Here is a 13,322-nt window from a genome sequence, read left to right on the forward strand (position 1 = left end):
TTGAGCGTGCTTGGATTTTGGCATGCGTGATGCCCACAGATAATAAGGACGACTGTTTAAGTGGAGAAGTCAGTTGTTACTTGGGAAAGCCTGTGTTCTTCAATGTTTCCTTAACAGAAATTATATTCAGAAAAATTTAAATTGCATTGAAGCAGACATAATTTCACCTTAAAGTTTTGTTTCTGAAACTGTAGATGGTAGACATTTGAAATTAGACTTTTTTATTGGCATTTTCAATACTGACTTCAGTTCCTCTGAAATAATTTTCCATAAAACACAGGTTTAACACCTTATAACTAGCATATTTAGGAACTAAGAGTTTCCCTTAAAGATTACTTAAACATACAAGGCGAGATCAGAGTAAAGATGATGCAGGATTTGAAAACTTTCTGACTGGCTTTCAAAATGGAAGTTAGAACTATGGTGGTTTCTTTTTTAAGCTCATTCAGAGCTAACTCTCACAAGAAATACTACCTACTGGAATGGGGCCTGAGCACTCCTTAATGGAAGTGAGCTACAGCATCTTTGGTAGCAAATTAAGCTTTTCCATAAATGGCACACAGGCTGTCTAGCTTTTGCTCCAGAAGTCTGTTACTCAGGAGCGGCGTGGGACTGAACGGCAGAGTGAGAACAGTGACTGGCCTGACCGCTGCGTGACTCTGCTCTCACAGCCCAGGGGCACTCTGCGTCCTAACGGGCCTCCTGCTGTCTCCTGCTCCTTTCTCTGTCTTCAGTATCTGGATACTGAGACAGATCTAGGGTCAAAACTCGGCTGAACATGCAGTCATCATGCTGAAATGGAGAGAAGACAGTTAAAAGTCAGTTCCTTTACTTAGGGAATAAGTGCTATTAAATGTAAAATAAGAGCCATTAGTGAGTCTAGATTTGCATTTAAAAAGGAACCTCCTTATAGCCACCTAAAAAGGTATTACTTCTCTGCATTTACATCAGCTTTATTTATTTTTTGTATTAATCTGGTAAAGGGTACCAGAATATGCCACCCGAAAACATGCCTCTTTTGCATATGGATTGTTTTGAGCCAGAGGCTACTGAAAACCAGCAGATGTAGGTAAAGCTCCAAAAACCAGGCACAAGTTTTCCTTTTGTAAAGGAAGTTTACATTTATGTAAAAGATGACACCCTTTCCACTCTTAACTCTTTATCAGTGGAGAAGGCAGCGGAATCTGCAGAGCAAATCTGACGGAACAGCCCTTGTTTACTGCACTTTTCCTGGTCACCTTCCCATCACTCGCCTCCCCTGCCCAGAAGCCCCAAGACGCTTTTCCTTACTTCAGCCTAGGATGGTATGTCAGTCCACGCTCTAGCCACCCCACTGAGTTACTCATTACTGGGTGTACCCATGTGTGCACACATGATGCACATATTAAGAACCTGTTTTTCTCTTGTTAATCTATCTATTGCTGGTCTAATTTACAGGGCCCCAGCCAGAGAACCTGAGTTGGGTAGGAAAAGATTTTATCCCTCTCCTACACTGGTAACGAGAATTTCCATTTCTCTCCGGCAGCATATTTCCAGTGATCCCCTGACATTAATTAGGCACAGGAAGGGAAATTAATTTTTATCTTAGCTTAAAGGAAAACGCAGGAAATAAAACCTAATTGTCCAAGAATTGAATGATTTGAATGAGTTGCCCTGTTCCATTAGCTCAGGTATTTTCAGTGGCTCAAGAAAGGTGTGTTTGAATTCTAGAAGTTACTCTACAACTTGGAACTTGTCAATTTCTTTGTTTTTTTTCCTTTGTTAGTTTTGGAAGATAAATGGTTCCTTGTTCTATCACAATGCATTTGTTTTTGCCTAAAACGTTCAAACATGACAGAAATATGAAATACAATATCGACAATTTATTCTAAGTTAATATGTACTATTATTTTATAAACAATTATCATACTGTTCTGCAATTTTCGATTTGCTTTTTCACTTAAAATATATCTTAAATTTCTGTGTACTGCCATGGAAAAATATCTGAGTAGTTACTGTTAAGTCTTATTTGATTAAAAAATCATTTAAGCCTATATTTATAAACTGCAGAAATCAAACTATCTATAGACTTCACTAGGAACTTGTAATTGTGCTGTCAGGACACTCTAAGGTGATCTTATTCCTCTCCCCCATTTACTTATCTTTACCTCTGGATAGATGCCTATCAGTGCATCAGCTTTGGAATATAACTCCTCTTTTAGGGAAATGATTATCATCTGAAACTGTTCCTGAGTCTGCTCTTTGATATAACTTGATACCTGGGAGGAAACAGAAAGCACACATTTCATGAGTAAAGAAAGGCCTCCTTTCTCGGGGTCTTGAGGACAGTGATTCTGCATGTCTCTGAATCTGCCCATTTTAGGTGACAAGGCACTTACTTCCCTTTCTGTTAATTCAGTAAATCCACTACAACTGCAGAAATGGAAATAGCTCAGATTGTAAAATAAGAGGTTAGTAAAAAAATATAAATCTCATTAACTCTATAACTGAAAACTTGGAAGAATATTTTTTTAAGAATAAAGCTCTAACTTAAGATACTATCATGTGAATATGCAATCAACCTTTACAACAAGATAAAACTACCACTCAGATATTTTATGAGGGTGAAGAAGGGCTGGTATTTAAACTTCCAACTACCTACATTGCCAGCAAAGCCTCAGGATGGGAAAAATATGGCGATTATATATGTATTCATAATCCATAATCAACTCATTTGGTTAGAGGGGAGCTCAACAGCTCCTTCAGGAGGCTTAATTCCAAGGAATGAGAATAAGAACAAGAAAGACTGGATAGAAATGGGTCTTGGTGAACAAACTACTCAGAATTTGGAGAATGATAAAGAACTTAGACTCAAACCACAGTTTAACAAGATACTTGCCAACTCCCTGGATCTCTCTGCAAGCCCAGAGGGTGTCTTCTCCATGTGTATTGGTCCTGACTGCACCCAAGATACTAAGGACACAAGTTTTGGAAGCAAAACTTAAGGAATGGCAGCTTCAGTTGAGGAATGAGTCACTAGTTGAGGTGAATGATGAGAGAGGAGGGAAACGGCTTTGGGCTAAGAGGCTGAATTCATAGAAGGAACTGCCGCATTAGAGGCAATGGCAGCCACTATGATTCAGGTCTTTAAAAAGTCTTGGGATGTTGACAGAATGGAAGAGGAGATGGGATGCAAATACGTTAAGGCATGCATTTTGCTAGGAAAGTTACCTATGATAAGTGTTGGGCGCCCTGATCACAAGAGGGAGTGGAAGCTCCTTCACAGTTGCTCATATTACATCACTGCTCATACTCAATTCAGCAACGGGGTGCCAGGAACGTAAATCTCAAAGGGAAGCTGGAAATTTAGAGGTTTTTAATACATAGGATAGGTGCAAATAGAAAAGAGTCTTAAGAAAGACCTAGTATGTGAAGATGCCACTAATACGAACATCTAAATTTTGCCAGAAGATACAGATCCCTTAAACGCTACAGAGAGAAGGGGCAGTCCACAGTGATGGATCCCAGCCCCAGCCCACACACAAAGGGTATGGGATACAAAGTACTAAAATTAACCTTCTGAAGGGAAATTTCTCCCAAATGACTGAGGCTATGGAGTCCAGTTAGCTGATGCAGACTGGCTGGCATCCAAGAGAGACAAATCAAGATTTTCTTTTCTTCCCGTGTTTTCTTCTTCCCCCAGTAATCCTGAAGTCTCTGGTAGGTCACAGAATGTGGCTCTTGCCTGTTCTCTACAAGGTTCAGGGGACTTTGGACTTGTTTTCTAACTTCTATGGGTGTGGTGTTGATGTGCTATTCTTATGTACGCTGTGACATGTTTAAAAAGCAAGGTCCGGGACTTCGCTGGTGGCGCAGTGGTTAAGAGTCCGCCTGCCAGTGCAGGGGACACGGGTTCGAGCCCTGGTCCGGGAAGATCCCACATGCCGCGGAGCAACTAAGCCCATGCGCCACAACTACTGAGCCTGCGCTCTAGAGCCCGCGAGCCACAACTACTGAAGCCTGCACGCCTAGAACCCGTGCTCCACAACGAGAAGCCACCGCAATGAGAAGCCCGCGCACCGCAACTAAGAGTAGCCCCCACTCGCCGAAACTAGAGAAAGCCAGAGCGCAGCAACAAAAACCCAATGCAGCCAAAAAAAAAAAAAAGTATAAAAAAATTAATAAGGTCCTAGAGAGGTTTGGGTTAGATGAATACAGCCTGGGAAATCTGAAAGATGACATTGTTGCCTAAAATTAGAAGTTACCCCAGGCTGCAGCTCCTGAAAAATCCCCTGACTCTCCCAGGCATTACACATGAGGTTCAACAGAGTAAGGAATCAAGGAGGTCAGTTTCAGAGACTCAACCTATCAGGGTGGCACCCCAAGACTGAATACATCTCTTGGGGCTGGACTCATTAACCAAGCTCATAAGACTAAGGTATAAACCAGAATGCCAGTTTACAAATTAACAGATATCTCTGTCAGCATGACCAGAGCAGCCTCCTTGTAAGCAGCTGTAAATGCAAAGCCCAGTCATTTCTGGAAGATGGATGAACCGGGAATCAGAACCAGGAGTTTCATTCATCCATTTCTGGAAATGGATGGCTCTGGAAGTAGGACCACAACACAGGGACTCTGCAGGATGGAGCTGTCCCAGCCTTGGGCAGTGACAGGTACTGCCAGTGTTTGCCTCTATCCTTTGGTCACATGTCCATGGTCAACCCCATTCTCAGGTCAAAAATTTACAGTCAGGATGTGTGGTCTGAGAGCCTGTCTCTCAGGTGGCTTTGTGTATCTATGCACTGATCTTTAAGGCTGACTTTCAGTTGTGTCCTTAGTTCCCTCATGGTCTCAAATACTGAAAACAGTGCAAGTGTAGTAAATGACTGTATAAATTTTAATAAATGAAGGGGAGCAGAATTTTGAACTTTAATTCCTTTGGAATTTTATTTAGATATGTTATTTTTGGACTTTATTAAACACTAATTTGGTCCTGTTTGCCATGTGGCCTACTATTAAGGACGCTCTAGGTCCCAAAACCTAGATTTAGGGAAAAGCAACTCACCCAGTAGCAATGTTGTGGATCCAGTACAGTGATTCTCACTTGACTCCCCAGCAACTCATTGAGGGTCCCCTAAACCTTGAATGAAAACTGCTACCCTGAATCATCTTGTTTTTAGATTTTTAACTTAGAAAAATCTACTTTTAACCAGCAACTATCAAATAAACTATGTTTGTTCAGGGTAAATTGCCTTCTGACTGCATCATGATCCTTGAATTATAGACACTGTACTGGAAATTAAAAGCAGAAAGGAACTTACTTTGCCAATGTTAGTATTGTCCAGGGCTGCATCTACTTCATCTAAAACAAAGAATGGAGCAGGCCGAAAACTAGAAAAAAATTATAATCGCTTAAGTTACAACTTTGTTTTACAAGACTTGGAGGAGAGGACTAAGAGTATTCAGGATAAATAAATAAAACACGTCCTTTTGGATGCTTTCGTCTAGGTCTCCAATGACCTCTATGTCAGTAAATACAACGCTCAATTCTCAGTCCACATCCCAGGTGACCTTTGCAGATGGTACTGGGGGGCGGTCCTCCCCGTTCCTCTGACGTCAAGGACAGCGACATGGTCTACTCCCCGTGCCTCACCCACTGCTACAGGCCCCAGTCTCCTACCAGCTCCTCCTCATCTCTCTAACTTCTTGACACTGCAGTGCCTTCGGGGCTCAGCGCTTAGAGCACTCCTCTATCTGATTAGCTCCCTTGGTGATTTCATCTGCTCTCAAGGTTTTAAGGATCTTCTATTGATAGTTCTGACCTCTCTCTTTAACTCTGGCCTCATGGGTCCAACAGCTTCCTCAACTCCATGTGGGTGTCTAGCTTGAACTCGTGCAAAATCAAACTCCTCACCTACCCCTCAAACCCATCCCTCCTGTGGTCCTCTCCAGCTCAGTGAATGGCAGCTCTTATCACTCCAGCTGATTAGGGTCCCTCCTACCCCACGCCCTGTCTGCTCCCACACTGGTCCAACCCGCCATGATCTTCCACCCTGACTGCTACAGGAGTTTCCTAACCCTGTGCCTGCCACTGCTGCATACAGTCTATTCTCTACAGGCGCCAGGCTCACTCTGGCCTCAGGGCCTTTGCACTTGTTCCTCATGTCTAGAACATTCTTCCCTTAGAATTCTCCCCTAGAACATCCATCCACGTGACTTGCTCCCTTAATTTCTTCAAATCTTTGCTCAGATACTACCTTTTCAAATAGGCCTTCCCAGAAGACTTAAATATTGCAAACCCTTCCCTGTTACTATTGCCATTCCCTTCTTTAATGTTCTCTATAGCATCTGTCATTTTCTAATAGTCTCTATATTAGAGAATTACTTTACTAATACACCTTATTTATCATCTGTCTTCCTCAACTAAAATGAAGCATCTTTGAGGCAGGGAACTTGTTTTCTTCACTGCTGTCTCTAATGTCTATTTTTTAAAAAAATATTTATTTATTTGGTTGTGGCATGCGGGATCTTTAGTTGCGGCATGTGGGATCTAGTTCCCTGACCAGGGATTGAACCCGGGCCCCCTGCATTGGAAGCATGGAATCTTAGCCACTGGACCACCAGGGAAGTCCCTCTAATGTCTGTTAACACCACTCGACACACAGTAAATATTTAATAAATATCTGTTGAATAAATGGATGGGGGTGACACCTAGCATTAGTCTTATTCTGCTAAGATTTACTTCACACAGGCTCCTGTTTAAGTTCCTGCCTCCTGCTTTTCCCAAAGTCCTCCTGCATTAATGGCATTTTCTTTTCCTTTCCTGTAATTGCCAATTCCTTTTCCTTCTTGAGACCAGTAGAAAACAGCTGTAAAACTTTTATGTTGATCTTTCTGATCATGAAAATAGAGAGGCAGCATCATCTATACCTTAGTTCTTCATCTAATGCTTTGAATGTCAAAAGTTAATTGCCTTAATTTTAGCTAACATTTTTTCCCTTTATTTTACAAACATAAGTGTGTCACCATCATCAGTGGAAATGAGGAGGTTAAACATTTTTTTCAGAAGAAATACTTTGTTTAACATTCCTTACTAAATAGCAGATCTCTGAATAGGGACAAGGAAAATAATATACAAGTTAGGTGTTTTTATTTTGTTTGGCTTTGTTGTTGGTACTGTTTTTTGGCAATCCTGATTTCACATCTGGCCATTTGATCCTCCTTTTTCTCCTTTCTTTTCTATGAAGCTGGAATATTAGTAGCTACTGATAATAACAAATTGAATAAAAATCTGTCAAAGACTGAATTCTCTCTTAGATTTGCTGTCTAAATTGTTACAGGCCTACAGCATAACCTGAATTGTCTGCCTGAAAAAAACAGTTTTGTATCACATACGCTAAATATGACTAAAGACAAGTAATTAGCAGGTCTTCTGTAGGAAGGTCTATTTGGTTTCTGCCCTGATGCAAAATCATATAGCTCACTGTGACCTTACCTGTGCACAGCAAACAGGAGAGCCAAAGCTGCCACACACTTTTCTCCCCCCGACAAATTATCCATTGGCATGAACCTTTTGCCTGGGGCCACACAGTTATAGATAATTCCCTCCAAGTAAGGCTCTTCTGGGTTTTCTGGGCTAAGAAATGCCTGAAACACATGTTATTTATTTAGCAGCATCAGAAAAGCTATTAGTAAATTTCAACTCGGAATTGCAACAGAGTTTACAAAATACTCTTGGTTAGATTTTCCTCCATTTTGATGGAAAAATATCAATGCCTCTAAATAATGTATTTAGCTCTATATGTAATCACAGACAGCAACGGTGTCTGGGGCAGGGAGTAGAGGGAAAACATTCTAACATACATAAAGGATAAAGTCTTCCCACCAGGCTACCATTCAAAGCTCAGAAGCATATGCTGCAGTCTTACCAAAACAATCTTCATTCAGTTCTTTCATTGGTCCTTTCATCAAATCTTTATTGATGAATCCTGCCCTCAAGGAGTTAATGGGTTTCTTTTAGTCTTACTTTACTGAAAATAAGTTATTTTTGGTGGAAATTCTAAATATATGATTCAGGATTACCTCAGTCATAAAAGAATACCATGAGAAAGAGGGAAAAGGAGATACATAAGATCAGATCTACATCTTTAGTCCACATTCAAGTCCACAGTATTTGCTATGGATGCTGATCACGGAATGGAGAGATTACCAGTACAAGGGGCGTATCTAGATTTGAACGCTGCCTTTAGTTCTTTCCCTCTCCTTTGTTACTCTGGGCAACTCCACAGACCCCATATCAACCATTTTCCCCAGATCGTCTACATTACCCTAACTTTACTACAGAGACTCTCGGCTCTATAAAATCAAATTAGTACAGGTGACAGAATTCCAGAACTGAAAAGAGAACCTGGAAACCAAATGATCTAACCCACTCATTTTGCAGATGAAGAAGCAGGACCAGAGAGATTCTGACTTGTCCAGGCTGGTTAGTGGTGGAATGAGTAGGACCTAGAACACAGGTCACTGCAATAACCAATTTTCATGAGCTGACTTTGCCCGGTAAGTGGGTCATTCAGATAGTGTGGTGGTGATTTCCCACCAGAAAAAAAACACACCACCAATAACACGAAGTTCCCACTCATATTTGAGGTGAAAAATACGTACTTGGGCACTGTCGTTTCTGCAGAGCTTCTTGTAGATCTGATCAATTGCGACTGAGATGTGCTCAAAACACTGGCTGAAAATATCGTATCTCCTTTTTTTCACCTGTTCAAACTCTTGCCTACGTATTCTGGCTTCCTTTCTGCTGGCCTCAAAAGCTAAGAGAGAATCAATGTTCTTTATTTTGGAGACCACCAAGGGCTTCTCTTATTTCAACTTTAAGGCATAAAATACTTTTTAAACTAGATTTTGAGTTTGGTTGTCTTGAGTAAAATCTACCTTCAAAACACCTCAACTGTTATTAATTCCAAGAAAATGACTTAAAATTGATGAGCCCTTTTTCTGGTAGGGCTGATTTTTAAATAATAATAACAAACTCCAACAGAGTATCTAATATGCCTCTTATGCTGGTATGAAATAAGACACTATTCTAAAATAATCAATACACCTGTTTTTAAATTAAAGAAGAACGCTTTTCAAAAAGGAATGTATTAGTGATTCAGTATTAAAAGTACATTACTATAAGATAACAGAGGAAAAATATATATATAATAAAAACAAAGGTACAATTCAGGGGGGATTATTAGTAATTGTTATAGAAATCAAAACCCCTAACACCCATGAATATGATCTTGCTAACAACTAAAGCTTCATTTCACCATCTGTGGACTCCTGAAACTTGTCTCTGACAGTCTTTAGGTTCTCCGGGGCTCTGAGGTTTGGGGCCGCCGTCCTCAGCAGGACATCTTCCTGGGATGCTACTTGTTGCCGTAGGAGTCTAAGGTGGGCCTCAACTTCTTTATCAGGTTGTAGAGCCTATTATTGGCAAAGAACAGCAATGGTTAGCATGCCATTTAGATCCAAACTGCTAAGGTACAATAATTAGGCACAGGGCCCTTCGGGATCTGGCCCGTCTCCCTCCGCATCCACTCCTGCCCTCCTTTGCAGCCCTCTCTGAGTCTGCAGTGCGGTCAGGTCACACTGCTGTAGCTTCCTGAAGTTGGCTGTGCTCTTTCATAGCTCTAGAGTCATAGATGCTGCTCTCTTGGAACGCGCTGCACCTTCATCTTTCTTAATCTGGCTAAAAAAGTAACAATTCACGTATCACTTCATTTACTCATTCATTAAAAAATATTGATCATCTACTATGTATTAGACACTGAGGATTCAGTGATGAAAACTATTCTGTCCTTGCCCTTAAAGAGCTCACAGGGAAGTCAGACATGCAAACTGGCGTCTGCAACAGCGTGAAACCCTCCACCAGGCAAGCACAGGTATTATGGGGCAGGCAGAAGGGATCCAACCCATCTGGAGGGGTAACACTTAAGCTGAAACCTAAACAATGAGCAGAACTAACTTGAGTGAAGAGAGAAGGGAAAAAGTGATGTAGGCATCACCTTCCAGGAAAACTTTCTTGACCCCCCCCTAGAGGGGGTTAATTAATATCTGATAAAGGTGACATTTTAATTCATTGGGAAAAGAATTATTTACATGTTGAGTAAACTGGTTAACTTACGTACCTTTTAAAAAACAGATTCTTACCTCATACCATATATAAAGATAAATTTCAGATTAATTAAGTAGGTAAGTGAAAACAAAAAAATCACTAACAGGAAGAAAATATTTATAAATATTTACTCAGTAATGTCGTGGGGAAGGACTTCCTAAATACGAAGGCACTGAATAGACTATAAAATAGATAAGAGCTTTTTTTCTGATTGCCAAAAGTACCACAAGTACAATGAAAAGAGCCCAACAAATCTAACAAAATACATTAGAAACATCTGAAATTAAAAGATGTGGTAGCTACTGCTACTTGGTGTCCATTCTCCATTTCTTCCTTTCTAACAGAGCCCATGTTTGACCATTTCTCCCTTATACGTCCCATGAACCCTGCTTGGTCTAAAGCTAAGTCCATCCCACCCCCAACAGTGATTGGTCAGGAATGAACATGTGACCCAATTTAGGCCACTGTGATTAGGGGACAATTGGTAGAGCTTTGTGGAAAAGCCTTTCTTCAATCTTTAGAACAGAACCACTACAAAAGGCAGCCTCTCTCTTCTCTGAGGGTTGTGGTTAGGTGGCTGGAAGGCCAAGAAAGGCTACAGTCATTTTGCCCTCATGAGAGAAGCAGCTTCAGGACGAAGTCAAAACACAAAGCAAAATATGGCTATAGGGTTAAGAGAAAGAGTAAGAGCTGCTAAATTAATGAGACCATGAAACTGGATTCCAGGTTTGTGCTCTGTAGCTGTGAAGGATTTGTCACCTCCTGAGGGTACTGCACTGGGACACGGACAGGGCAATTCAGGATGCTGGAGTATGTTGGCTACTTTTGTCTATTTCAGGACTTCTCAGAGACTTTATTATTCATTCTGAATCTCCAAGAAGGGAATAGACTTTCAAAACACTGACAGAAACTTTTCTTCTTTGGCAAGACATTTCATGGTATTGGTGTTCTACAGAACACACAGTGAGAAACGATGATATGAAAACTTTAAATGTTTTAAACATTTTATGTGTAACCTATTTAGACTATTTCTTAAAAAATCATTAGGAAATCTACTTTTTCCCCTAAATTTATGCTCTATCATCTAAAATTATTCTGCAGTATTTAAATATTCACTATTACCATGAGTTAGTCACGAACAACAGAAATCTTTCAATTACCTTCAAATCCTCTCTTAGAGAGCTGTAGTCTACCTCAATGGCTTCTTCTTTTTCATATATATCCATTGTTGCCTGGGTACTTTCTGCTTCAGGTCCCAACTGAAAAACATATGAAGCCCTTTCCTTGTTATCTGAAATGGTGATCTCTACTCATCTGTCTGTCCCAAGGCCTCCAGTTGATTGCCACCTCATGCAGATTGAAAGTTAAAACCCTTATGTTGGCCTGCAAGGCCATGATGGTCTGGCCTCTCCTTCCCCTTTAACTTCACTTTGTGCCAGTCTTCCTGGTACTCGCTCCGCTCCCACTACACTGGCCTCCTTGAACAGACCAGGCACACGTCCACCTTAGGGCTGGCACACTGCCCTCTGCCTGGACACCCTTCCCCTAGATGTCTGCATCTCTTCATTTTCTACCTTGTCTGCTAACCAGCTGCCTTCTCTCAGGACATCCACGGCCTCTGCATCTAATATTGCAAACTCTCCTCCACCAATACTCTCTATGCCCTTCCCTGCTTTATATTTTCTTTAGCCTACAGCATCACCAAATACATAAATATTTTATCTGTTTACCATTTTGTTTCTGTGCCTATCTCTCCCCTAGCAGAATGTGAAGGAAGGGATTTTTGGCAGTTATACTCACTGCTGTGGTCTCAGTGCCTAATGCAATGCTGACAACATAGCAATATATTTCAATTTCAATATATATCACTCTGAATGGAGAGAGGAATAGGAAAGAAGGGACAAATACATGAGCACTTACTAACCTGTAGGCTGGTCTTTGGTGTAATGCTGATACCAAAAACAAAGACTTAACAAATTAAGAGAAAAAAACCCCTTTGTTACTCACTCTTTTCTAGATGTTCTCAGCTGAAACAAACCCAATAAAACTACTTTTGGAATTAAGTCTATATTTTATGTAATATATTTATGTTAAAATGGTTCACAAAGAAGTGGAACTTGAATACAAAATGTAATCCTGAATCTCACGATTCCTATTTATGTGATTCAACATCGTATTTTGTATTAAGCTTCTATATGAGTCATCTGATGCCTTGAGCTGCGCAGCTTGCGGGATCTTAGTTCTCCATCCAGGGATCGAACCCGGGGGCCCAGAAGTGAGAGTACTGAGTCCTAACCACTGGACCGCCAGGGAATTCCCAAGAAAAAGGACGTCTGAGTATAATATCACACCAGAATTATGCTATAAGAAGTGGTCAATATTAGCAAGAGAAAAATTGTTTTATAGTTACTTCAAATTGAAGAACCCAAAGGACTGAAGGCCTCAGGCCTCTTCTGGAGTAGAAATTGGATGGAAATGCATGGATTTCTGACTGGGGGCAGAGCAGAAAGGGGAGGAGGGATGTGGAAGGGAGACCACAGAGATTCACTACAGAACTCAGAGATAATCTGAGAGGTAAAAGAAATAACTATTTTCACCATCCTCTGGATTGGCTAACAGTAAGATATTCTTCCTGAACTGTATAGTCATATCTTTCTTAACATGAGTGACAGAACTAAGGGTGTATAAACTTCCAGCCAGCCTAAAGAGTACTGTGCGATACAAATGTGACGAGGAAGAAAGGAAAGAGGCAAACAGAGAAACGTCCACTGCTGGCTGACGCTGGTCTCGTCCTGTGGCTCCGTGGGGCCTGCTGTTGCCTCCCCCACACTCTCACCACCTGGACAGACTCAGTGAGGCACGTTTCTGCTGAGAACCACCTCAGGTTGTCGGTGAAGGTGCAGAGCAAGACCCCTCCACACACCGCGGACAACGTTAGCAGAGTACAGAGAAGTGCTCACGCCAGCAGGCCAATGGCACCTGGCCTGTGGCTCACACCGCCTCCCCAGCGCCCCTAACTCCAACAGGTTCAAGTCTCTGACCCCTCTTGGGCATCTGTGCACAGGTAAGAGACTCTGGTCCATCCTGTGGGGCTCAAAGGACATGGATTAGCAAGAGAAATAAGAGAACTGCACAAAATGCCCAGCCCTCTGGCATGAGGACCATCCTGCCCTTT

General features: G+C 41.3%; 2 protein-coding genes across 10 annotated transcripts in view; one reads left to right on the plus strand and one right to left on the minus strand.

Moving 5' to 3' along the window:
• The window catches only part of FAM118A (family with sequence similarity 118 member A), a 41,401-nt gene extending 29,040 nt beyond the window's left edge, over window positions 1-12,361 (plus strand). For 4 of the 9 annotated variants that reach the window (XM_059937157.1, XM_059937147.1, XM_059937150.1 and 1 more), the window contains exon 9: window positions 1,167-1,826. In XM_059937157.1, coding sequence (XP_059793140.1) covers window positions 1,167-1,201 — 35 coding nt within the window. In that variant the 3' untranslated portion in view covers window positions 1,202-1,826. Of the gene's footprint in view, window positions 1-1,166; window positions 1,827-8,422; window positions 8,707-12,335 lie in introns of those variants that run through there. The other 5 variants (XM_059937144.1, XM_059937149.1, XM_059937146.1 and 2 more) reach the window with 3 other exon arrangements.
• SMC1B (structural maintenance of chromosomes 1B) overlaps window positions 691-13,322 on the minus strand; it is an 84,727-nt gene continuing 72,095 nt past the window's right edge. The window contains exons 19-23 of the mRNA XM_059937143.1: window positions 11,308-11,406; window positions 9,300-9,456; window positions 8,644-8,798; window positions 2,148-2,258; window positions 691-792 (exon numbers count right to left, since the gene is read on the minus strand). Of these exons, the coding sequence (XP_059793126.1) occupies window positions 691-792; window positions 2,148-2,258; window positions 8,644-8,798; window positions 9,300-9,456; window positions 11,308-11,406 (624 nt within the window). The remainder of the gene's footprint in view (window positions 793-2,147; window positions 2,259-8,643; window positions 8,799-9,299; window positions 9,457-11,307; window positions 11,407-13,322) is intronic.

Source organism: Balaenoptera ricei, chromosome 10, assembly GCF_028023285.1.
Source record: "Balaenoptera ricei isolate mBalRic1 chromosome 10, mBalRic1.hap2, whole genome shotgun sequence".
NCBI lineage: Eukaryota > Metazoa > Chordata > Mammalia > Artiodactyla > Balaenopteridae > Balaenoptera > Balaenoptera ricei.